We start from the raw sequence: 27479 nt of genomic DNA on the forward strand, positions 1-27479 counted from the left end.
GTCCTCTTGTTGTTCTTTATAAATATCGATTCTCGTGGCATCCCATTGTCATCCACCGCTTCTGCTGCAACTCTGCTCTCCTGCTCGTGTCTTGATAGTGAATTTCTCCATGTTGTCTGTCATGGGCTCCCAGGAACGTGTGTTCTTCCTCGGGAAATGTGTGTGGTGCTAACTGTCATCCTCCACTGCTTCCGCTGCAACTCTGCTCTTCTGCAGATGCCATACCATGACAAGCATGGACCCTGCTCAGCTCACCGCAGCTGTTGTGAGCATTGTATACACCTCACGCATTATCCTGCAGTATGTGCAGAACCTGCAAAAGCAGGCGAGGAGGCGATGACAGTGCGATCACAATAGTGATGAGGACATGGACACAATTTGGACACTTAGGACTGGGGCACTTAGGACAGAAGAATCCCATGCACTCTACAGACTAGGGACCGAATGGCTAGGCAGCAGTTCTGCGGAAAAGGACCTAGGGGTTGCAGTGGATGAGAAACTGGATATGAGTCAACAGTGTGCCCTTGTTGCCAAGAAGGCTAATGGCATTTTGGGCTGTATAAGTAGGAGCATTGCCAGCAGATCGAGGGATGTGATCATTCCCCTCTATTAGACATTGGTGAGGCCTCATCTGGAGTACTGTGTCCAGTTTTGGGCCCCACACTACAAGAAGGATGTGGAAAAATTGGAAAGAGTCCAGCGGAGGGCAACAAAAATGATTAGGGGGCTGGAGCACATGACTTATGAGGAGAGGCTGAGGGAACTGGGATTGTTTAGTCTGCAGAAGAGAAGAAGGAGGGGGGATTTGATAGCTGCTTTCAACTACCTGAAAGGGGGTTCTAGAGAGGATGGATCTAGACTGTTCTCAGTGGTACCTGATGACAGAACAAGGAGTAATGGTTTCAAGTTGCAGTGGGAGAGGTTTAGGTTGGATATTAGGAAAAACTTTTTCACTCAGAAAAAAACCTCAGTCAGGAAGCTCCTGGCTCTGTATTCACTCACAGCTCTTAACTCAGGTTCTGGTGGTGGTTTTAGTCCTGGCATCTGTGAACTCCCCTTCCCTCCTCTTCGGAAGACTGCTGCAGCCCTTATTGGAGATGGCTAGGTTTGCTTCTGCAGGAGCGCAGTTTCTTTGCTACTTGGGCAGCTGTAAAGGCAGAGGATTGGAACAACTAGCACCACATGACCAGCAAATGCTCCACAAACGCTTGCAATCAGTTGCAAGTGTTTTGTTAATACATAATGGCAGACACTTTGCTAATACATGACAACCAGAAAGAAAAATTGACCAGCCTGGTTTAATTATGCAGCTGATTGAATAGCAAAAATTAACAGACAACATAACAAATGAAAAATGGGCATGAGACTTTTAAAATTCTTTTGTTGTTAATTATCTGCTGTTAGTATCATTTGTTGCCTAGATAGCTTGGTGACAGGGTGGTTTTATTAAATAGATACAGTACTGTAATTTTAAAAAGATTTTTATCCTGACATTGTTCTTACTGCTCTAAGCAGTGAAACATGGTCTGTAATATTATTTCTTTTCAGTTTCACATTTCTTGAATCTTCTGGACCATAGGGGCAAATATGTCATCGGTCTGAGATATAGGAATACATTGAGAGGTTCAGTGATTCACAGCAGTGATGCCTGTTGTGGATGATTTAATTTCTATGGCCAGGAGAGTTATTTGTGGTAATCACTAACATTTAAGTGACAAGAAACGTAATGTAGCATCAAATGCTTTCTGAGGTGTTGACTTTTTATTTTTGCATCGTGCAGCACACTGAATAGATACTCTAGTTTTAAATACTTGCATTGCAGGTTACTTTCCTCATTTTCCCAAAGGATTTCAACTATGACTGGTGGAGGAGGAGTGCTTTTTTGCTCATCTTGTGGTTTGTATGCTGATTTTTGGACTATGCTCTTCTCCATTGCAGCTTGTGCTCAGGTCAAAGAATTCCCATCTTTCTACAGTTAGTATCAGTTGTAAAACTCACTCATCATTTTGTCTTTCGATAAGAAGTGATTGTTTACTGAGAAAGCATCAGGTCTAATTTGGTCACAAATTTAGGTTTAGTAAAATTCAGTTTTTAAAAAAACCTAAGACTGGTAGAAATATTTCTGTGAAATTCTGCTTCTTTTATTCTAATTCTAGCAGAAACAGTTTGTAAGATGATATATATTCCTCTGCAGTATTTTAACATAGGCATTGTAGCATTATGTGAGTGGGAGAGAACCAGAAACTGAAATTGACTAGAAACTGGCAAGAGACAAAAATAAAACTAACTTGTATATTTTCATTGTCCAAATTAAAAGAGAGATTCAGAAAGTAAAGATAGAGTAAAATTGCAAATAGCAAACTTTTCAACTGATTTCTGTTAATAATCTAATGGGTGGTTCATAATCTAAAAATGTGTTGTTGTTTTTTTTAAAAGTACAACTCTTTTACTCTGCCAGTTCAGCATTTTTGTTCTGTTATTAATTATTATTATTGTAGTATTACATTAGTGCAAAGAGGCCCAAACCAGGACCTGGGGCACCTTTTTGCTAGATGGTGTACCAACCAATATGAAGATACAATCCTTGTGCCAAATAGCTTACAATTAACTGGATCTCTACTTACAGTTTTTGCCAACAGCCCAGCAAGGCTCGTAGCATCACCCACCAATTTTCAATTCCCTGCCTTCCACATAATTCTAGCATGAGCAGAAACATCCATCCTAGGAGGACTGGAAAAAACTCTCTCATTAGAGCTTTTCAGACACTGCATTTTAATTGTCTAAAAGGCATCACAGTTGACAAAATCACTCCCTTCCAAGCAGGGAGTGAGAAAGTTGGCCTGAAAGGGAACTCTGCCCAAGAAATCCTTGGTGCAGAACAAGATTTCTCAAGGTGAGCATTCCCATCTAGTACACCTCCACCTTGAAATAATGCTGTCCTCGGAAGCCAAAAAATCTTACCGCGTTATAGGTGAAACCACGTTATATCGAACTTGCTTTGATCCGCCAGAGTGTGCAGTCCCCGTCCCCCCTGGAGCGCTGCTTTACTGTGTTATATCCAAATTTGTGTTATATTGGGTCACGTTATATTGAGATAGAGGTGTATAAAGATATTTGTATTTATAGGCAGAACTGAAGACTAATGGAGAAGCAGAACTGTTGCAACAGAACTGTTTGTGGGGAGAATTCTTAAACAGCCAGCTATAAAAACATCTTTTAGACATCATTTACCCTGAAGCTCAGTCTTCAGTCTGACTTGAAGTATGTACTTTTTTTTTTTTTTTAAAGCCAGTAGGTCAGCCGGTAATATCAGTACTCAGATAGCACTTTATATCTTCAGCACAGCATAGGCACTATTGGATTTTAATTCTAACAAAACTCTAGCATGAACCCCTCTTTGTTTCTGTATCGGTGATAGGCTGTGCTCAGAGAACTATAGTTGTGCTAGCACGGGTACTACTCTCAACGCTGTATGTAGAGAGAGAATAGTTCCTGCAGGTCAGGGTTTGGGTTATAGTGCATCTGACCTAGGCATACCCAGTGTTGGTTCTAATTCACATTTCCAAAAGCAGTTTCACTGAATCTTCTCTTTCTTCCTGACTGAGATCTTCCAAACATGCTAGTGGTGCTAATGGAACTTGCTTTTCACTGTTCAGTTGGACAGATGCCTGTCATTGGGCACATGCTCACATAACTTCTGAGGTGAGGAGTTCCCACCATGCTCCAGATGGAGGATATGCGTGTTGGATGCTCACTGGAGAATAGTGCAAACTCACTCCCTTTCAGAAGTTTGCCTTTATTGCTCACTTAAACAACAAAACTAATATTAACCTAAGTTTTCTCCCCTACAGTACCTCTCTCTGTGTTTTCACTGGAGTTACTCCTGTCAATTTAACCTAAGTGTCAGAAGATTCAATTAGAGTCCTGGAATTTGCCACCTTGTAGGGAATTGTACATCCTAAAAGCTATGTAAAAATCAAGAGTTTCACATTCACTTAATCCAATATCCTGTCTTTGATTGTGACATGTACCAGGTGCTTCAGGGGAAGGTGTAAGAATGCCTGTACTAAAATTCATATGAAATCCTGGAATTGCATCTAAGCAGGTTTTCTTCCTAATCCCGGTCAACTACAGGTGGTGGAATTTACTGGAGCATGAATACTTATATTACTTTAATAAGTGTCGTGCTGCTGTAAAAATGCTTCTTGGCTATATAAATCTGTCCAATCCTTTCTTGAATCCCACTAAACTCTTGGCCTTCATTATGGCTTGTGGCAGTTAGTTTTACAAGTTGGTTACGCGTTAGGTCAGGTGTGGCCAACCTGAGCCTGAGAAGGAGCCGGAATTTACCAATGTACATTCCCAAAGAGCCACAGTAATATGTTAGCAGCTCCCCCTGCCCCACTCCCAGCGCCTCTCACCCACTGGCAGCCCCGCTGATCAGCGCCTTCCCCCTCCCTCCCTGCACCTCTTGATCAGCTGTTTTGTGGCGTGCAGGTGACTTGGAGGGGGAGGAGCGAGGGCATAGTAGGCTTGGGGGAGGAGGCGGGAAGGGGTGGAGTGAGGTCAGGGCCTGTGGCAAAGCCAGGGGTTGAGCAGTGAGCACCCGCTGGCACATTGGAAAGTTGGCGCCTGTAGCTCCAGCCCCAGAGTTGGTGCCTATACAAGGAGCCTCATATTAGTTTCTGAAGAGCCGCATGTGGCTCTGGAGTCAGAGGTTGGCCACCCCTGCATTAGGTTTAAAATGTGAAAAATAGTGTTCCCACTTGTCAGTTTTAAATTTCCATCCCCATTCCCTTGTGAAATGTTTACTATGTATAGTGCCATTCTTGGAATCCTTGATTTGAAAATTCCCCTTAGGTTATATAAGTATTTTCTATGATTAACCAACCAGTGGCAAGTGCTTATAAATAAGAGTAATTCTCTTCCTTAACCTCAAAATAATTAGTTTTACCTTTATTTTAGCTGTTTTGTCATGGGCTTGTGAAAGAACCCTGTTTACTGTACTTTCCAACTTGAGGTCAATTTGCATTTTCGGGATTAAGCAAATACTTTTCTAGGCCCAGACAGGCTTTAAAAATGTAAAGTTCAGTCTCAGAGAGTTTACAGAGGTTTATGATGATCCGTAAATGCTTCAGTGAGGGTTAGTCACTGTTGACCTTCATCTTAAAATGTTAAGCAGTTTTTTTGCCACTTATATATTTCAGCCTGGCATTAAGTAAGCACTGCGTGTGCTCAACTCTAGATGTCTTGCAAAAAATACATACAGTGCTGTGTGTATATGAAACTTCCAGATTAGCTAGTTGGGTTAATACCCCAGAAGCTGCAGCTGATGGTGTCAGTAACAAATCCACTAGTTTCACAAAGCACTGTTGTGAAAAGCAAGATTTTTTTTTCCTTTGGCAATATAATCTAGTAGTTGTATACAGACACCCTTTCCTTTATGCTATTTCTATCAAGAGAAGCAAATATTCATTAAACAGTAGAATGCAGTTTAGTTAATGTTTTTGTAAGAACTACATATCTAATTTTATCTGTCTTTATCTAGGTCTTTATATTGCATCCATTGCTGTGGTATCTGAGTGGTGGTATTAATTGTCCAGATTTTACTTACAATATTATTGTTCTAAGGGAGAACACATAAGGGAATAACAGGAATGGTGGGAGTAAAGTCTGCTATTTGCTGACATAGCAGACTTGGACTTCTGTAAGGCGTTTGACTTAGGGCACATCAACACGAAGCCGCACTGCACGCTACAGGAGTGTGATTTCTGAAGTGCACTCACGTGTTGCACACTGACTGGTCCATGTAAACCCTGCTGGCATGAACTAAAAGTTCCCTAGTGTTCTTTTAATGTTTCCGCTGTTGGAAATGTTAATGGTAGGACTGACTGACTTTAAGAATAAAAAATAATTTTGCCTAGGATGGGTAAGAAGAGTGGGGAGGGTGAGGTGGGAGAGAGGGAAGGAGGAGGAAGTGCCTCATTGGAATGGCAGCAGTTCCTGGAGTAGTGTATGGGAGCACTTTTCTGTGGTAGGGGCAGGGGATCCTGGCACCTCAGCAGGGGAGGGAGTCTGGGATCCGTGCCCTGTGGTCCACCTGAAGGAGGCAGCAGCCAGAGGTGGCAGGGAGTGCCTCGAAGGTCCTGTCCCTGAACTGCCAGCCCCATACTGCTATCCCAACATTGGGCTGACTCCACAGACCCGGCTTCCTTGTGTGCCCAGGTACAGCTGTCAGTACCTTGTCCAGGTCTTTTCCTGGAGGTGTGGTACTGGCTGTGGCTATGCCTGCAAGCTGGGAGGGAGCAGGTGAGTGAGCTTCTCTCAGTGGGCCAGGAGAGGGAGGAGCTGCAGGCTCACACTGGTGTACTGGGGGAGTAGGTGGTCGTAGTCCAAGAAAGTGGAGGCCCAGGAGCACCTCCACAGCCACTTCAGGAACAGCAGAAGAGGTTCCTGAAGTGATGGGCTGATGCTACAGCCAGCTGGTTCCCACGGCTAGTCTGGCTGAACAATCTTCCCCTGGTTCCACCCAGGGAAGAGGAGGAAATTTCCAGGCATCCTGGCCAATCTCCTTTTCTTAAAGTTGGTTGTTTGGTTTATATGTACCTCCACCCAACTCCTTCAGTCCCCAAAATAGTTGTTTGTTTACTGTTAGAATAACAACACAAAGTAATAAAGTAACTGTTTCTTTGTTACATGGGAGCCAGGGCCTAGAACGCCACTTCCCTTACTACTACCGCGCAGTCCTCCCGGTTGCACATAGTACACATCTCCATGTGTTATATTACTGATACCGACAACACCACAGCTGTGCTTTGTTTAGCATTTCCTCCTTTTCCTGCTTTGGGTGCGCATGGGGTGTTCCTGATCAACAGACCTTTGTTACATTTCAAAAGAAACCCTTCTGGAGTCAGTTAATCCTTTTTAACAAACTTGTGAGGTCATGTAGATAAACTGAACTGATACGCACTCATTGAGAGAAAGAACATGTGCCAAGTGTGACCAGCACTTGTCCTGCACTGAAATGGAATTTTCCAGCATTAAGTAAAATGAAACAGGAAACTCTAAATTAAATGAAATACGTTGTTTTTATTTTGCTTAGTTCCAAAATGGCTTCATTGAAATCAAAAGGACTCTGCAAGACATTTAGATTTTGGTGAATTGGCAAAGTCTGATGAAAAAATACTTTGAAAATTTTCCAGCCACCTCCACTTCTTTTACTTTTAGTTCCTGCTCCCCCACCCTTTGCATGTAGAAACACGGCACACTTGTAATCCTGTAGAATTGACAACATTCACCCATATTTTCTAAAATAAAAAGCCTTCAATTCCTTTCACTTTCACACGCATTGTGTGCTGTTAGGGGCAGGGATGGGGCAAAAATCTTTCAAGAGGAGTACTTGAAACAAACATGTCTTTCTTTCCTTGATGTCCCCATGTGGTCATTGACCTTTTGCCTAATTATAGGAAAATTTTAAGTTGTTTCTTTTATGTTCAACTATATATACATTCTGGAGGAGGTAACTGACATTTTGTAATATGGGACTCTCACTTTCTGTATTTTAAACCTTTGAAAGGGGAAGTCTCCCTTTTTCTAGACGGCAGCATGAATTTTTGAGTGCTAGGTTCTCTCTGAATTGTTCCCAGAGAACCCCACAAGATCAAGATCTCTGCCAATTGCCCCTAAATGATAGGGCAGAAGAGAAAAAGCACAAGCCACGAGCATGTGGTGATAATGGCTTCATATCTTACTGTAGCCTACTTGGGTTTTGCCATCTGTATCCATTTTAATGTCTCTTTCTTTGGAATGTTCCACCATTCACATACAGACAGAATAGAATATCTCAGGCAAAACTGCAACTGTTCATATTAGTTATATCATCTATGCAAACTGTCTATATTAGTAATTATTTCAGACACATTTTTTCCATTCCCCCCATTTCCTATCCCTTCTTTAAAAATGGTAGATATCCATATAATAGGAATTTGTACCTGAGGGTACGTGAGCTTCCCTATCCCAGGCATAACTGTTCTTCTGTTCCTTCTGAATCTCTCATACTACTAACTTACACCTCTATTAATTAATGCTCCTTTTGTCACTTCCCATTCAGGACACCACTCCGCCTCTCCCTGGCTTACCCCAGTGCTCTGATCCACATTCTTCAAATCCTTCTTCAAAACACTACTTTCCACCACTTTTCTGCCACCCTCCATTCTGTCACTCTCCATTGACAGTCCGTCTTCCAACCATGCTAATACTGTATTATGAAACTGAACATCCCAGGAAGTTAACCTAAGACAACTCAAGGTGAATGCACCCTCTGAATTCCTTTGTCTGTAACACATACACAAAATACAAGTACAGCTATTCCTGCAAGAACTTTCCTGTTTTTTCACCCCACTATTTCCTCCTCCTTTGCCCATTTATGCCTTTACTCTGTATGTAACCTATATACATAGAATATAAGGACTTTGTTATCAAGTGTCAGGCAAATTTATGATGCCATGTAAATAGTAAATTATAGCGATGATACTCATTCAAGCAGAAGACAAAATGAGTTAACTCTCAAAAATGAGCCATCTGTCTCCATGGTGTGCAATCTTATCTATGAGTCAACAGAGCATTTAATGTATTGTTTCACTCTCCTGGCTAAAAGTTGCTGCATATGTGAGAGAAAGGGAGAAGTGGAGGGGGAGGGGAAAGACTTGAGGTACAATATGCCCCCCTACCCAAATTGCAAAATGTACAACGAACAAAGAATTTTGACAGGCATTGGGAGGTGCCAAATTAAAATCTATCATTTGCCATTCCCACCGCAAGTCATAAGATAAAACAAAAACATTCTGATAATGACAGTTTGAATGATTGCAGCCCACATTTTTTGTGTCAAACACCAAACCAACACCAATATTAAACAAAAATGCTTTCCCAAAAGGCTTCCTGCCACCCCGTTTATTAATGCTCTCCCTCCATGTGCGCGGGCCGCTCATTCTCACACCCTCCCCTCCCCATCCCTTTTATTAATGCTCTCCCTCTCTGTGTGTGTGTGTCTTCTCTCTTTCTCATGCACACAGTTACAGGGCTAGCTGCTCCTTTGTGGCCTCTCTGGTGCACCCTCTCATGAATTTGGCCTAATGTGTTTACCTATCCTATGGTGGAATTGCACAAGTCTCACACTCTTAGACTAGGCTCTGGGCTACAGTACTTAGTATCCAGCATTTTTACCAAGCAGATCCTTTGAGTTTGGACATGTGCATTTCTTCCCTTCGGGAGTCTGTGGCCAGGGGTATACTATGATCAGACAGCTTCCTTAAAGCCAAAGTATTATTTATCTTAGCAGTAGGAACAAAATATTAGAGGAAAAAAAGGATTTCAAAACAGGCTACATGCAGGTCAATCTGACCTAGCACACTACCATTCCGTGATGGTGACCTAGACAATGGGTCCCTGTGTCTCTATCAGGTTCCCCGAAATAACTGATTTCTTGAGACAGCGGCCCTTTAAATCCCATTACAGTTATATGTTCCTGGGCCTCTTCCTGTCCTGGTCAAAATCAGCTTTGTAGGTTGGCTTGAGGTGGAGGCAAAATCATCAAAGCTAATAGTTCTCATGCTGTTCCTTAACAACTACTAAGTGTTTGAGAGATGGCTGTCTTGAGCCATTCTTTTCCTTCCTGCTTGCTTGTTTTTTTCCCCAGAAAGACTCCTGCTGAGATTAAACCAACATAGTCATACAGAAAACTCCCCAATAACCAGGCAACAGATAGTGTTCAGACAAATTATTATAGAGCAGCTCCAAATCTGTGGCTGCCTGTCTCTGTCACATACATGGATGCATATGTGTATATATGTTTGGTTAACCCACAAAAACAACAAGGAGTCGGGTGGCACCTTAAAGACTAACAGATTTATTTGGGCATAAGCTTTCATGGGTAAAAAAACACACTTCTTCAGATGCATGGAGTCCGGTTAACCTAAATATTATTATATAATGAAGGTAGATGGAAGGCTTTCTTTAAAAAAAAAAAAAAAAAAAAAAAAAAAAAAGTAGACAAAAATAGTACCCAGATTGTAAGATGAATCTTTAACATATTTGAAACCTAATTGAAAATGTGAGTTTAAAATCATTCATGTTGGCTTTCCCTGTAGCACACTTGCATGTATACGTATTCCCATGTGGTTATTTCTTTGAGGCAACTGTTTTTAAAAATAAAACACTATATTCATGTGCATAACTGGATTTTCTAATATTTGCACATTATAAAAACATGGCTAAATGGGTAAAGATCTGACCATTCATCCCTGAATACTGGCTTAATCCGGAGTTGTGTACAACCTGAATTGTCCATGTAGCTTGCTTGCAGAGCTCATGTTACATGCCTGTACAAGTATAAGAAGTTTTGTGATTGAGCAACAGCATTGTACTACCTTTTAACAAACAGAATGGATTTGCAGGAGTTGTTCACGTTCAGGCATAGTACAGGAATAATTTTCAGTGCTGCGTCTTTTGGTTTTTATCTGTGTTTTTAACTAGGCATTTTTAAAACTATGGAGAAGGTCCAGTGGGGAAGTGTGGAAACTTGAAGCACTCTGATTGCCTATGTTTTATGCACAAGCCTCATTCTATTGAATTTTTAAAATATTTTTCTCATGTCATCACAAATTTAACAACATATTGTGCAGTCTTGGTATAGTCTTAAAGGACTGTTGTTTTGAGTGGATTTCATCTGGCTCAAGTCCATCTCTTAAGTAGATACTGGAATAACAGGGGCACAGTGCTGGACAAGGTCAGATGACAGATATGTGGAGCTGTGTTTAAATACTTCGTATATTTGCAAGATTTTTCTCTTAACTATTTTATATGTACACTTGCTGTGTTAGTGGAGATATCCCAGATATCCCATACTCTATTTGCTTCCAAAACAGACTGGTGGCTTTTTTACTTCAATGTCCAGTTGTATGTTGAATGACAAACACTTCAGAAGCTTGTAATCTGAAGTTTTCCCTTGTGAAAGATAACTTCTTTCTTCTCTGCTGTTTATCATAGATACTAAAGGTAAAGAAACTGCTGCAATGAAAGCTGACCTCTTGAGGGCCCGCAATGTGAAAAGGTACATTAATCAGCTGACTGTGGCAAAGAAGCAGTGTGAGAAGAGAATAAGGCTTCTAGGAGGTCCGGCTTATGACCAGCAAGAGGATGGTATCTCTGATGAGGGGGATGGCCCTCAGAGCCAGAAGGTAAGTATTACATAGTGTGTATAAGGCTAGAATGAAAATTTTCCAGGTGTTAGTATTTGATCACTTTATACTTCACTTTTAATTATGAATGAGTATTATCCAAGAGAAACATGTTGGTGCAATTGTTTCTCATTCTATTCGGTTCAATGTTGGGAAATTATGGCAATAGTTACCTTGCAAAATACATTGTAATGTGTTAAATACACGGTACTGGTTTTGTCTGTGTATAGAACTTCATAAAGGGTTCTTCAGCTCACGAGTTTGCTAAATTTTCAGACTTGCCATATATAGTAGACCGAGACACACTTACAGTGGTGGTCTTCATAAGATTACCTCCATATCTGCAATATTCCTTGGTCCTCCCTATATTTATTATAGGAAATATCGCAAATATTTTAGTTGTCTAAGGCAACTGGCATTTTTCAATGGCAACTACTATGGAAGAGGTTCAATAAGACTATTGACTAAATCAGTAGGTCTTGGAAATATATTGTTGCATTAGCCAACAGCTGCAAAAATGAAAATTCCAGTTAATTATCTAAGATAATAAAGTGTAATAGAGCTAATAATTTATGTACTCTACTTTCTGTGCCCTTTGGACTAAGCTCAGTAATTGGAATATTGCAGTTAAAAATAAAATGCTACATTTTTTACATAGGTGAGAGAGAAATGTTAGTCTTTATGCAGGTGTCTTTTTTTAAGTTCATTAAATCGTTGTAATAATTGTAATGTGGTTGAGAATCAGAAAAAAAATTCCGTTGCTGGAAAATAATTCTTACTGAAGATGGCAATATACCATTTTATAGTAAGTGTAGAAAAGTAAAAAGCTAAAGTCTGAGAGGAAAAGGGTTTGTTTTCTTTTTCCTTCCTTTTTAAAATATGTTTATATAAAAGCATCTGTCATAGGAAGTGCTAGGCCAGTCTTGATCTATTTCAGAAGCAGAGAGATCCTGTTGTTAATGTAACCTGTCTTATAGGCCCACAAATCACTTCTATCTCTTCTAAGGGGGTGCCCTATCGACAGCTGGGTATTGTTAACTGTGGGTCAGCTCCTGCAAACAATGAACAATAAAATGAGACTGCTCACATGCATCATAGATTCTATGATGCATGAATTCATAAAATCTATGATGCATGTGAGCAGTCTCATATTAATGACTCTACTCACAGGAGTAAAGCTACTGTCAATCATAAGTATTTGCCACGTTGGTGGTGGCAGCAGCTGTACGAGAGGTGAACTAGAACTGCCCATCTCTAAGCCTTTGATATTCTGAAAGGACAAGATCCAATAATCTCTCATCTCCCACCCCCTGTCTGTTTCTCCGAGAGCAGGGTTTGGAAAGCGCTTCCCAGCCTTACCCCCCATTCCCTGTGAGCGGAGAAGAAGAACACAAAGCTGGGCAGAAGAGAGGCATAGCATGAAATCGTTGATTGTAGATCAGATGCCCGCTGGTGGGGTTAGACTGCGTAGCTCAGCTCTGGGAGGGAGCCCACTTTTATTGGCAGTGCTTCCCTGTATGCTCTCCCTGTCTTAGGGTACGTCTACACTACCCGCCAGATCGGCGGGTAGCGATCGATCTATCAGGGATCGATTTATTGCGTGTAGTGTGGACGCAATAAATTGATCCCCGATCGCTCTCCTGTCAACTGCTGAACTCCAGCTCAGCAAGAGGCAGAAGCAAAGTTGTCGGGGGAGCGTCAGCCGTCAATCCCGCGCCGCGAGGATGCGAAGTAAGTCAATCTAAATCGATCTAAGATTCATTGACTTCAGCTACGCTATTCTCGTAGCTGAAGTTGCGTGTGTTAGATCGATTCTCCCTCCCCCCTTCCCCCCCCCGCAGTGTAGACCAGGCCTTAACAATAGCAGCAGTCCAAACTTGTATTTGCAAGTAGCCAGCACTACCCCAGATATTGGCCCAGCCTCTGCTGAGGACATAGGTAGAAATCTCCAACATGTGGCAGGGCTTCTCTTTGTTTTATTTTGTTTAACAAAATGAGTTAATATTGGCTTATTACTCCCTGTGGCCCTCACCTTTCTTCAAAAAAAAAAAATGAGGCTGGTCATTCCAGTAGCCCTTTAAGATACTACATTGTTTAAAGAATAGCTAATAAATGTATATGAAACACGATATTTGCTTTTCTCCTATTATAATGCATGAAGTATTTAAGAACAGACATTTATTGATGTATTTTGGGTAATACTGAAGTCTGTAGTAGATGCTTGAACTAGTCTAATGGACTTGAGGAGTATGTGGTACTATTTAAATGAATAGTGAGTTGACTAATAGCTTAGAATTATACTTTTGTCACTGCCACACATACTGCAACCTTCCTCTTTGGTTGGATAGAGGTGTCGTGTTTCCAGTAAATGTCCTCATTTTAATGAATACTTCAGTTATAGAATTAATTTGGAAGTGAAGTCAGGGTTCCTGTTCTCGTATTATAGATTAAAGGCATGAAAAGCTAATAGGAAAAAATTATGCTCAGTTCTTTCACAGCAAAAGCAATGCTGGTTATAAAACAGCTGCATCTTACTTTTAGGTCAATATACAAACTAGTTTTATTTTTTTTAAAATACTTTTGCATTTAATTTTCATCTTACTGCATGGACCTGAATCTGATTGCTCTGGCTAGGCCCTGAATTTAAAAGTAAACAGGTGAGTTTTTAACGAGATGTCTAATAAAACTGGCTATTGGCTGAATCAAAATTTTGTAGTTAGCTGGGATACTGACTGTGATGGGTTGGACCCCTTGCAAAGCCACCTGATGTGCTGAGATACCACTGAGTCTACCCTTTCTGCCAGCCTGGGCCCCCTTTTACCTGTCTTGCAGAGCCAGGCTATTAAAGCCTCCTCTAACACATACACAGGCAGGGCCACACCCAGCTGCAGATCAGCTCTGGGACAACTCAGCTTAAGGGACTTGCTCCAACACTGTGGTGCTCGCTCCTTTTAAGGGGTACAAACCCAAAGGTTTTATGACATTCGCCCCCTCCCTAAATGCAGAGAGAGGTGTGCATAGTTCTTTCCTCCCCCCCCCAGTTAGAAATTACAGAAACTGTGTTTGTGTTTAAACCAAACACATTTTATTAACTATGAAAGGCAGATTTTAAGTGGTAAAAGGGGTAACAAACAGAACAAAGCAGATTACTAAACTAATGAAATCAAACATGCACCACAGCTAGTTTCACCAAATAAATTGGTAACAAATAGTATTTTTCACCCCAGATATTGTTGCAAGTAGGCTGCAAAGTTTCTGTGGTTCAGCGTTCCAGTTATATTCCTTTTCAGACTAGACCCCTGTCTCAGTCTGGACTCCCCCTTGCCTTCCCGTCAGGTGGCTTTTGCAGTCTTTCTTCTTTGGCAGATCGGCTATGGAGAGTAGGAGTCCCCTTTGCATTGCTCCCACCCTTAAATAGGATTTATATAAGGCGGGAATCCTTTGTTTCTCAAACTTGACCCCCCTTCCCTTCCAGTGGAAAGTTACAAAAAGTCCCAGGTAATGTTTAGTATCAGGTGACAAGACCACCTGACTCTGTAGTATCACAGCGTCCGTGAGTCAGAGGCAGTATGGAGCATCTGCAGGAAGGCCAAGCCTTTTCACAGTCCATTATCCTCGCTGATGGACCATGAGCCCTGTCTGGCTTTTTCATTGTTGTATCTGAAGTGTTAGCAGTGGGCGTCACCCAAAGTAGCATAGTTGAAATACAGATAAATAGTCAATATTCCTAACTTCAGATACAGAAATGATACAGGCATACAAATTGAATAATCACATTCAGTAAATCATAACCTTTCCAATGACACCTTACATGACTGATATTGCATAAAGTATATCTGTTAAGTTATATTCATATCATAAGCATATTTGCATAAAGAATATGGAGTGAAACATCACATTGATCCTTATGCTATATTGGTTATGATATTTGGTTCCAGAAAAGTATGCCCCTTGAATTAAGGTAGAATATAATGCACCCTTTATAATCTATTTAAGATCTTTATGATTTTTCTTAAAAAAAGAATCACACCTGCACAGCAGTGCAGTAGCCTGATCAAGTTCCTGTTGTCTAGTATTCATTGAAGAAATTATTTACATAATCTGTAAGCTGGTGCAGTTACATTATCTTATCTATAAGGAGTGTTGTACAGAGTCTTTAGCTGATTGGTTCCCAAACTGTGTTCTGTGAACAACCAGTAGTCTGTGGAGCACTTGCAGTCTTGATTTCAAAGGGAAAGGGCTTAAAACTCTTATCCCTTTCCCTCCCTCATTGCCTCTTGTATATGCTAAAGTAAAAAAGATCATGGCAGATAAGTAATGTGTTAGTCTGAAAGTATGCATTTTACTTGGATTTCTTCCCAGAGTAAATGGTAGGGAAAATAGCCAGAGCTCCTTAATGATAAATGCTCAGTAATCCTTGATTGCTAGTCAGTATGGTGGGTCTATCTATTGCCACAAAGCCAAAGGCCCTCCTAGGTTTTTAAGGTACTGATGATTTGTTTTTTTAAAAAATGCATTATTGTAATCAAGGTACAAACAGTATCCTTTACATGGGATCATGTCATGATTATTAACTTGCATCATGGGGATATCTTTCAAGTATCATTCACTTTCTGCTATTTTTCTGTTTCCCAAAAAAGGGAGGGTATCAAAACAGAAGTCCTCTTACCTGAATCTATAAATATCATCCTCCTATCAGAAAACCCTCATAGGAAATAGATTTCTGTTCACTAAACTCTCCTCTGGTAGCACTCTTTCCTGAGCTATAGCAGATTTTGTGCTTTAGAAAACAGTTACTAGCTATATATCAGTGTTTCATGAATAGGTCAGTGTGTATGTGGGGAAACCCTGGTCTATTATGTAATAGTACTTGTATTATAGATTAAAGGAATGAAAAAAATGAAGATCCAAAATTTATGCTCATTTCTCTGACAGCAAAAGCAACGCTGGTTATAAAACAGATGCTTTTTACTTGGAGGTCAATATACAAACTTCAGAGAATCTTAAAGGTTTCTAGTTTTATTTTATTTTTTAGATACTGTTGCATTTAATTCATAGTATAGAGCCCTACAAATAGCACTGGGCAGGCCATTGGTGTGTTGGATTAACAGTTCACAATAAAATAATGATTTCACATTTGTCTCACCCACTGTATAATCACCAGGGCTTGGATTGCTCAGAATTGTGAGGGACAAGAAGTTCTGTGTACTTTACTTTAACCATTGTCTTCAAGCAGATAAAGGTTGCTGCTTAGTTTTCTCCTCAACCTTGAAGCAGCTTCAGAGTTTAAAAAGGCTTAAAGGGTCACTGCTGAGGCCAACAGTTCTAAGATTAGATCTACTCAATGTATGTTGGTTTGAGGATGTGCACGTGATCCAAAAGTGTATGTGTGCCATAACTTCCATCTGTCCTCTAATCAGGGTTGATAGTGAGCAACAGTGATACTGAAACGTACAGGAATCCTTCAAAGAACATTTCAAAGCAGAGTTCAATATCCTGCCTCTTCAAAACAGAAGGGTAGTGTAGTGCGAACTCAGCAGTGTAGGTCTTGAATTGTATGTATGTTGCAGTCCAGTCCTGCAAAATAATCATGAACATTTAGGTCAGTCATAAAATATACTTCCTTGTCATTTATTGTGATGATGATTAAAATATTGATATTTTTGTTCACCTTTGACTTTTTTTTAAAAAGCTCCTTTACTGATGCCTTATGAAAAAATTGAATATCATTCATCAGTATCTCTTACCTTATTCTTTAATAAAGTGTGCGTTTTCATGCGATCTGCTTCTTAAGATTTAAACTGTCAGTGGTTCTTTTTTTTTTGTTTTTGTTTTTTTTCTTGAAGTCCTAATTTTTTATGGCATCATGACTGATTTGCTGTAGAAATTATTGTACCATGAAGGAATTACAATTTAGAGAGGTAACATGGTCCAGAGGATAGATGGGCCTGAACTGGGAGCCTAGTCCTTTGGATTCTAGTTCCAACTGTACCAGTGACTTCCTCAGTGACCCTAAACAAGTGACTTCATCCTCTTGGCCTCCGCTTGCCCATCTGTAAAATTTAAATCTTTGCAATCTATAGATAGAAACACTACGCCACAGGAGAGCTAACTGTTATAATTTAGTAAGAGACCAAGCGTATATAGAAACTGGTTCATTCTTAAGGAACAAAGGGTTTGGCTACACTTGCTGGTGTGCAGCGCTGGGAGTTAAAGCTGTCTTCGTACAGCTGTGTAGGGAAAGCGCTGCAGTGTGGCCACATTGACAGCTACCAGTGCTGCAGTGTGGCCACATTTGCAGCACTGTTGGGAGTGGTGCATTATGGGCAGCTATCCCAGCGTTCAAGTGGCTGCAACATGCTTTTCAAAAGATGGGGGTGGGGTGGAGTGTGACAGGGAGCGTGGGGGAGAGAGAGAGAGAGAGAGAGAGAGAGAGTGGATTTTTGGGGCAGACACTGTGTCAGCTCCCTGCCTTTCAAATTCCTACCACTTCCCCCACACTCTTAAATGCAAATAGCCTTCAGACCAGATAAGCAGCTTCTCCGTCGGACTCTCTCCCCCCCCTCCCCCCCCCCCCCCCGCCGTGCTGTTTCTGTCCTCAAGCAAACACTAGCTGTGGACATTCATCCCCCTGCCTGCCTCATTCACAGCAAACAGTAGCTGTGTTTGTTTTTTAGATAAGCTGCTCCGGGAGCCCCGAGTTCACAACAAAACAAAGAGAGGCATCATAACAAAACAAAGAGAGTTCTTTAGTTAAAATCATTATGGGAAAATTCTGGAGGTCAATTACAGCGTAGTAAGATTAATCACTGTTTACACTGGCACTCCAACGCTGCAGCACCAGCGCTGCAGTTGTTATTCCCCAGGCAGATGTGGAGTACAGCCTGCGCTGTAGCCAGGGAGATACAGCGCTGTATGTGCCTTGCAAGTGCGGACGGTGAGTGAGTTGCAGCGCTGTAAAGCCACCACCAGCGCTGCAACTCTCCAGTGTAGCCAAGCCCAAAGATTGTTCTTTCATTTGTATACCTTCTTTAATAAGGAATGAGAAAAGAGATAAAAAACACAATAGGCACATTGTTGGTTTGAAGTAGAATATCTGAGGTTTCATCAGATCTCTTAAACTTCAAGAATTTTCTCTAGTATTTTTGATTATTAAAAACAAATAATGATCTTACCTTTGTGATGGAAGAAGTGACCATGTGTCTTACTTAACAATATTTAGCTCTTACGGCACCTTATATTTACAAAGCAGTTTGCAACTAATCTGCTGAACAATTGCTCTGAGGTTGGTTGGTAAGGATTATTCTCATTTTAAAGGTAGGTAAATAGAGGTAGCAAGTTTAAGTGATTGTGATACAGAATGTCATTGATGGAGTGATTAGAACTGGGGAACGCTCATTCCCCTAGACCATATTTCTTATCAGTGAAATATTTGTAATGAAATCTAACAACGCACTGAAAATTTAAGACTGAACTGCTTTGGAGGATAATAATTTTTTGTGGTGTTAGGTTGCAGAAGTGCAAATCACAATCTAATATATAACGTTTGACTAGCTTTCTTCTGACATTAAATTATCCCCTTGGCTTGGATTATGCCCCAGAATACTTACAAGGATCTAATCAGTTGGGACAGTAATGGATTACTGAATTATTTAAGTAGCAGATAAAATGCACAGTGTGTTGATTGCAGGATATTCCAGATGGTTACCCCCCCCCCCAAAAAGGAATTATTGGAAAGGAAAAGTTATTTAAATATCTCCTCTTGCCACAGAAATAAAACCCGATAACTGACTTTTTCTAAGTAAACACAGTTAGATTGTTTTAAACACACAGATGTCATTTTGCACTTTCAGTTGCTAATTACAAAAGTGCAATCTTCATAAATAACTGAATAATTAGCACATTTAAGATGACAACAGCTGTGGAGTTGTATGCAAACTAGCAGCGACGGCTCCAGGCACCAGTGCTCCAAGCGTGTGCCTGGGGAGGCAAGCCGCGGGGGGTGCCCTGCCAGTCCCTGCGAGGGTGGCAGTCAGGCAGCCTTCGGCGGCTTGCCTGCGGGAGGTCCGCCGGTCCCGCGGATTCGACGGCAATTCGGCAATGGGTACGCCAAAGCTGTGGGACCAGCGGACCTCCCTCAGGTAAGCCACCGAATCTGCGGGACCGGGGACCTCCCACAGGCAAGCCGTCGAAGGCAGCCTGCCTGCCGTGCTTGGGGCGGCAAAAAAGCTAGAGCCGCCCCTGCAAACTAGTGTCAAGCTGACATAACTGCCACTGTGAAAGGATATTTATTACAACAGCCTGTCCCACTGCAGAGCTGTCAATTACTACTTTCAAGTTTTAATGTTTAATAATCAGCCCCATTGCTGTCAATTTTAGCAGACAGGCCAATGATTGGATGAACATACGAGACTGAATTACTCTTTCCCTCCAGAGGGGTTCCACCAGGTCAGGGTTGAGGCAGCATTCAGTGTAACTTGCTGCCTGTGCTGTACCGGTAGGGTGACCAGATGTCCTGATTTTATAGGGACAGTCCCAATTTTTGGGTCTTTTTCTTATATAGGGTCCTATTACCTCCCAGCGCCATCCTGATTTTTCACATTAGCTGTCTAGTCACCCTATGTACCAGCTTCTAGAAATAATTCTGGAGAGAGTGAAGTTCTGTTTATTTTTTCAGCTCAGTAGCTTCAAAAGCACCAAATTCACACACAATAGAAATAATAATTAAAAAAAATAGAGGGAATGAGTGTCTGTTTTAGGGACTCTAATAGAAGAGAACTTATTTTTTTTGGATGGCATTTCCTCCCCATTCACTTCTGAATTCTTGTCTACGTCCTGTAGGATTGCTTGCTTTTCATACCCACGTTCCTTGCTCTCCGATTGCAGCCACTGTCCGTCTAGATGAAAGAGATTGGAGGGGCATGCAATATGCCAATGCAGAGCACTACAGCTGAGCCCACGGACTAGTCTTAGAACTGTCATTTATGTCCTCCTGCTGGATACTCTGATCACCATTACTGTAATAAACGGTGTAATAATAAGCCTTTTTCGACAGAAGCAAATTAATTGTTGTGGATTTACAGCGTGACCTCAGAGACAGCAGCTCACTAAATACACAAGCAGGTTTTTTTTTAATGTAAGTAGAACTAGCCAATTCCAAAAGATTATGGTGTGAAAAATAGAGAGAAGCCATGGCACAGGCTTATCAGCTAGAAAATTTTTGAAAATGAGACTAAAAACAAGTGGGCTTGGTCAGACAAAAAATTGGGCTGATACAGGGTACTACATTGCCTAAAGGACCTTTTTTTTAAATTATTTTTTAAGAGGGGAACCTTTTGATGCTGGAGGTGAGATGTGAAACAAAGATCCTGACTGCTTCTGATCATTAAAGAGCCCGATTATGCTTTTTTTTATTGCGAGCGCTGATAACCCCAGTACCCTGGCAAAATTCAACTCACTCTACTTACATTATTCTTCAGGTTTCAACTGGTTGCAGTATTTTTAATGTCTTTAAATTGTGTGCTGCTAAACGCATGCTACATTCACATCGGTGGGCTAAATGATTCCTATATAAATACAATTTAAGTGCTTTGGGATCCTTTCAGAAGAAAAGGTGATAACTAGCTTATCAGTAGTTTGCATGGTATTCCTCCAGGGCCCTGCTTAGGATGATGGCATGTACTGTACATATGTACAGGTGGTTGGTTTTTTTATCTCCTTTGTTGGTTTCCTTCCTCCCACTTCTCACCATGCAGCAGAAACACCTTTAAAAGGTCTTTTAAATCTTGTGACCCACACTCAGCTACTTGCCTCATTGGTGCCTTGAGGCAGCCAGGCTTCTTTTAAAGTTTAGATTTGACTTAAAAAGCTACTTAAGGAGCAGTGTAAATGCTTCTTAAGTAAAGGGAAAATTTAAAAGTAGCTTGGTTGCCTGCATGTCACCGCTGAGGTCAGCGAATGAACTAGAAAAGGAATGTTGCTTTTCCCTTTGAAAAGCACTTCTCAGCTCTGTTCTTGTCAGATGGCATTCTTCAAGGAAGCAGCAAAGAATCCTGTGGCACCTTATAGACTAACAGACGTTTTGCAGCATGAGCTTTCATGGGTGAATACCCACTTCGTCGGATGCAAAGAAGTGCTTTGGGATCCTTAGTTAGATTCATGTTGGTCTATAAGGTGCCACAGGATTCTTTGCTGCTTCTACAGAACCAGACTAACACGGCTACCCCTCTGATACTATTCTTCAAGGAAGACTCCTGCGCTTCTTGCCCACTGTGGAGACAGCGCTCATGAATGCCCTGGGTGCAGATGGACTTGTTCTGAATCTCTCTGCAAAGCACCATGCACTGTGCAGGGTGGAAGGAGGAATACTGTCCACAGCCACTACTACGGTCTTCTTGGAAACAGGTAGCCAAATTTCAAAGGGAAAAAGCATCCTCCTTCTGATTCAAGGAGCTCTTACCATTGGGGATCTCAGACACAGCTGGGCCACTCTTTCATCTTACTTAAAAAGCTGAACTGAGGTGATTAAGTAGCTCCCAGGTGGTGTCATATGAACAATATGCATTTTAATACAGCCGAATGCGAGGTCACTACTAGGAACAAAGAATGTATTCACACTTGCCAAATGGGGGACTCTATCCTGGAATGCAGTGCAGCTGAAAGGGATTCAGGGGTCATGGTAGATAACCAACTGAGCATGAGCACCTAATGTGACGCAGTGGCTAAAAGAGTAAGTGACTGTTCCTGTAAACTAGCTATTCCTATTGTTACGTCTTTAAAAACGGCTTCTCAAAGAATTGCTGTCTAATGAAAATAAATAATTTAGCAATACTGTGTGAAGATGAAGAATAACATTCAATTAACTGCTGTATTTAAAGAATAGGTTAAGAATTATAACCCAGCCTAAAAGTGATTGCTTTTGTTCTGCTTATGAAAGGTATGAATATGGTTTTTTGCTGAATGGCAAATTCAAGAAAGCCAAGAAAGTGAGCTGGGTATGAAGCACTCAGCATCCAAATTAACACTTTTTCTGAGAAACTGGATTATGGATTATAAAATAAACTTCCTACAGACTAGCCAGCTATCAGAATATTTATTAAAGCTAATGTTAAATTATATAATACACAGGTTGAGAAAAGAGTGTCTGTACACCTGGGTATAGTGCTTAGATTATCCTAAATACAAAGTTTGTTTTTAAAAGTCATATGATACATATAGTACATAATCAGCAGTAACCCAAATTTAGGTGAATAAATTTAAGAATACAGTTTAGATATTAGCATCCAAGTATTTAGGTACATTACTCATGAAAAGTTGTGCAGAGATTTGGTTGTGGAAAGCAAATATAGGAATGAGTGTAGATTGTCCCTCAGTAATTGAGCATTTTAGGGTAGATTGTCCATGAGGAAAGTATTTGTTACTTTCCCCAGTGTGCTTCTCATTGGCACTCCAGCTCATCCCTCCTGGTATTGCTGATGTCCGGTGATGTGTTCTATGTAGATGTCCCCCGACCACCTGATGGTGTCGGACCTCATGAGTTGCTGCATCAGCCAAGCGTAGCGTTGACTGATTCTGCATTCTCTCAGCACTTGCTCGTTACTGGGATCCTTACTGAATGGGGGAGGCAACTAGTGACAGATGATGTGGAAAAGGCTGAAGTACTCCATGCTTTTTTTGCCTCGATCTTCACAGACAAGGTCAGCTTCTTGACTGCTGCACTGGGCAGCACAGTATGGGGAAGGAGGTGAGTAGCCCTCAGTGGTGAAAGAACAGGTTAAGGACTATTAGAAAAGCTGAACATGCACAAGTCTATGGGGCTGGATCTAATGGATCTGAGGGTACTGATGTGATTGCAGAGCCATTGGCCATTATCTTTGAAAACTCATGGTGATTGGGGGAGGTCCCGGATGATTGGAAAAAGGCGAATATAGTGCCCATCTTTAAAAAAGGGAAGGAGGAGGATCCGGGGAACTACAGGCCAGTCAGCCTCACGTCAGTCTATGGAAAAATCATGGAGCAGGTCCTCAAGGAATCAATTTTGAAGCACTTAGAGGAAAGGAAAGTGATCAGGAACAGTCAGCATGGATTCACCAAGGGCAAGTCATGCCTGACTAACCTAATTGTCTTCTATGACGAGATATCTGACTCTGTGGATGAGGGGAAAGCAGTGGACGTGTTATTCCTTGACTTTAGCAAAGCTTTTCATATGGTCTCCCACAGTATTCTTGCCGGCATGTTTAAGAAGTATGGGCTGGATGAATGGACTATAAGGTGGATAGAAAGCTGGCTAGATCATCGGGCTCAACAGGTAGTGATCAATGGCTCCATGTCTAGTTGGCAGCCGGTATCAAGCGGAGTGCCCCAAGGGTTGGTCCTGGGGCTGGTTTTGTTCAGTATCTTCATTAATGATCTGGAGGATGGTATGGACTGCATCCTCAGCAAGTTTGCAGATGACACTAAACTGGGAGGAGTAGTAGATACACTGGAGGGTAGGGATAGGATACAGGGGGACCTAGACAAATTAGAGGATTGGGCCAAAAGAAATCTGATGAGGTTCAACAAGGACAAGTGCAGAGTCCTGCACTTAGGAAGGAAGAATCCCATGCACTGCTACAGAGTAGGGGCTGAGTGGCTAGGCAGCAGTTATGCAGAAAATGACCTAGGGGTTACAGTGGACGAGAAGCTGGATATGAGTCAACAGTGTGCCCTTGTTGCCAAGAAGGCTAACGGCATTTTGGGTGTATTAGTAGGAGCATTGCCAGCAGATCGAGGGACATGATCATTCCCCTCTATTCGGCATTGATGGGGCCTCATCTGGAGTACTGTATCCAGTTTTGGGCCCCACACTACAAGAAGGATGTGGAAAAATTGGAAAGAGTCCAGCGGAGGGCAACAAACATGATTAGGGGGTTGGCGCACATGATTTATGAGGAGAGACTGAGGGAGCTGGGTTTATTTAGTCTGCAGAAGAGAAGAGTGAGGGGGGGATTTGATAGCAGCCTTCAACTACCTGAAGGGGATTCCAAGGACGATGGAGCTAAGCTGTTCTCAGTGGTGGCAGATGACAGAACAAGGACCAAAGGTCTCAAGTTGCAGTGGGGGAGGCCTAGGTTGGATATTAGGAAAAACTATTTCACTAGGAGCGTGGTGAAGCACTGGAATGGGTTCCCTAGGGATATAGTGGAATCTCCTTCCTTAGAGGTTTTTAAGGCCTGGCTTGACAAAGCCCTGGCTGGGATGATTTAGTTGGGGTTGGTCCTGCTAGGAGCAGGGGGTTGGACTAGATGACCTCCTGAGGTTTCTTCCAACCCTAATCTTCTGTTGTCAGCAAGGGAGAATTCTGCTTGTGTAAACCAGGTTTGAGTGTGGCAGGCACACTAAAAAGTTCTGCAATACTGTAATTCACCGTGACCATTTCAGCACGGGGATACATTAAACAGATTGCACTTTAACTGTTTACGTCAAGTGGTTTCAATATGAATAGTTGTTAAATCTCATTTAGTTACTTTTCTGGGTTCTATACTTGATTTCTCCTTTACAGATTCTTCAGTTTGAGGATATTTTGGCCAACCCATCCTACCGAGAGCACTTTCGACTGTACATGGAAAGGATGGACAAGAGGGCTTTGATTAGCCTTTGGGAGTCCGTGGAATATCTGAAGAATGCTAACAAGGTAGAAGTAGTGTGAAGTATATGGGGGCTTGTTAATAAAACTGAATCTTTATATGGTGAATTTTGCTGCAGAATCAATATGTGAAAAAATTCTGTATTAACATTTTCTTTTTATAGTCTAAAAAATGAGCACTCGTCCTTTAGCACAGAATGGTGCTAGACATTTCATTATTTCAACTTATTTATGTTGCCTTGGTCTTCTGATAACAGGGCAGAATTTAAAAATCATTTACTTTTTGAACAGAGAGGAGGAAAGAAAAGGAGTTATAAACTTAAATGATGATAAAATGAGACATTGGACCATTGATGCTTTTCCAACATCATCCCATACAACTGCCCATTTAAAAGAGGCAAAACCAGTATAGCGTTTTTTCTTAACCCACTGAGAAATAATTTTTAGTAATTCATTGACTTTTTAATAGCTACTCTTACCTTATTACCAAGTAAAATTACTGTGCAATCCCTCATCTTGCTGCTCGACACTTTTCAACTGGGTAGCTACTACACCTGCACTGTTCCTTTTTTGCTACCCCTCCTGTTGGGATTGATGCAAAGCCCATTGAAATCTTTCCTTTGATTTCAGTGAGCTTTGGATCACAAGTTAAAAATACTTAAGGAGATTTTTTTTCTTTAAGACCCCTCTTCTGCTAGTTCAGAACACCTTTTGGCTCCAGAGTGATACGAGTAAAGTCATTAAAATTTCTCATTGTAGAACACTGTACTTTATCTAGTGTGAGAAAACACTGCATGATAGGATCTGCCAAAACCAGATGGGTAAATGTGTTCAGAAATGGGGGTAGAAAAGTATAATTTAAAGCTGCAAGAAACAGCTCTGAACACTGGAGGGGGTAAGCATGCTGCGGACACAGGGAGGACATATTTGTTGTTTGTGAATATTCGAGTAGCCAGAGGTTTATTTGTGAATATATTTGGTGAAACTTTCTGGATTTCCCTTAGAATGAAATCCCAATTTTCATATTGAACATCAGTTGTTATTCATTAATTGTCATTTATTCTCTTTTTAAAAAAAAAGAGAATATTTTCATCAAATCAGGGAACAGGAACAATACCTCGTCATGACTTAGATGACAAATTACACACTATGAATAGTGAGCAGTAGAAGATGTGGTCCAAGTGAATGATTAACAAACACCCACAGGCTCATATTTAGCTACTAATCACTCCATGACCTATTACTAGGGTTGCCCTTCGTATTTTCAAGAGTGATGAGTGTCCTGAGTCATGTTTGTCATTGTTTTAGCAGATGTTCTGTCATCTCATGCTTATACTGCTCCATGGAATTCTGCCCCTATCTGATAGACATGGGTCACTTGATATACTTTTCCGGGAGATTGTCACATATATTGAGCATTTTCCTTATTTTATTTAACCTCTTCCCTCATTTTTTTGGTGCAGATTTCATCCCTGTGTCCTTTTTGTATACATGGTGAATATGTGTGCATATTTGTTTTGGTGTTGTCGCTCACTAAATTATTAGATTGGGTACAGTCCCATTTTATAAAACAAAAAATTTTCTGCAAAGAGAATTTGTACATCTGGTTAAAGCTGAGAAGCCTGACATAACTAATACTCCTCTGAAATTTCAATTTAGAATGGGGAGCAGAAAGCCACTATAATGTTCTCTTTCCGTCTCAATACAATACAAAAGCTGGTAAAGAAAGATCACATATTAGGGCTCAGTCATTTCCTTGGGTATGCAGACTTCCATCACTTTATATCTTGTAAAACTGACTATTATGCATGGCTGCACAAGCGTGGTAGCTGATATTAACATGAGATATAGAGATGTGCACTCACATATTCAGGCACAAGAGACAGCCAGTTCAACCTTTTTTAAATTAAATCCATGAGGATTGTGAGAAATGGTCCTTTTTTACATTTATTTTTCTTTTCTCTCACCCATCTCTGCCCCCTTATTTTCCAGACTGAAATACCTCAACTAGTGAGTGAAATTTATCAGAATTTCTTTGTGGAAAGCAGAGAAATCCCTGTGGAAAAGTCACTTTACAAAGAAATACAGCAAAGTCTTGTGGGCAATAAAGGCATTGAAGTTTTCTACAAAATTCAGACTGATGTTTATGAAACACTAAAGGACAGGTTCTACCCCTCCTTCATTGTCAGTGATTTGTATGAGAGGCTGATCAAGAAGGAAGAAGAGAGAATTGCAGTTCAGTTGACTTCTGAGGACAAGGATGAAGTGGTGAGTCAAATCTACAATTCTTGCTGCTTTTATCACCGGAGGATGATCTGAGTGAAAAGCTAAGGGGCACTTCCTGTTCTCAAGCTTTGTGCTTATTTTACTACTTTCTCAGATCTTTGTTATTTACATCTCCTGAGCTATTCCACCAAACACCACAAAGCTGATCATATTCCATTTTTTCAGTTTTTACACAGGTCTCTAATAGTATGCATATAGCAAAGAGGCACTTTGTCTTGTCTTCGGTTCCAGGGATGCAAAGTCCTTGCTGTTGATGAAGGAAGGATTTTGCTCAGCTCTGCTAAACTATTGAGAAGCTGCTTAGTCTCTTCTGAGAAGACTTGAAATTTCAG

At 41.1% G+C, this 27479-nt stretch overlaps 1 protein-coding gene across 6 annotated transcripts in view; it reads left to right on the forward strand.

Annotated features, from left to right (window-relative positions):
* SNX25 (sorting nexin 25) overlaps nt 1–27479 on the forward strand; it is a 175769-nt gene that overhangs the window by 96547 nt on the left and 51743 nt on the right. For all 6 annotated transcript variants that reach the window (XM_045017316.1, XM_045017317.1, XM_045017313.1 and 3 more), the window contains exons 7-9: nt 11047–11237; nt 24778–24909; nt 26854–27129. In XM_045017316.1, the coding sequence (XP_044873251.1) occupies nt 11047–11237; nt 24778–24909; nt 26854–27129 (599 nt within the window). The remainder of the gene's footprint in view (nt 1–11046; nt 11238–24777; nt 24910–26853; nt 27130–27479) is intronic.

Source organism: Mauremys mutica, chromosome 5, assembly GCF_020497125.1.
Source record: "Mauremys mutica isolate MM-2020 ecotype Southern chromosome 5, ASM2049712v1, whole genome shotgun sequence".
In the NCBI taxonomy this organism is placed as follows: Eukaryota; Metazoa; Chordata; order Testudines; family Geoemydidae; genus Mauremys; species Mauremys mutica.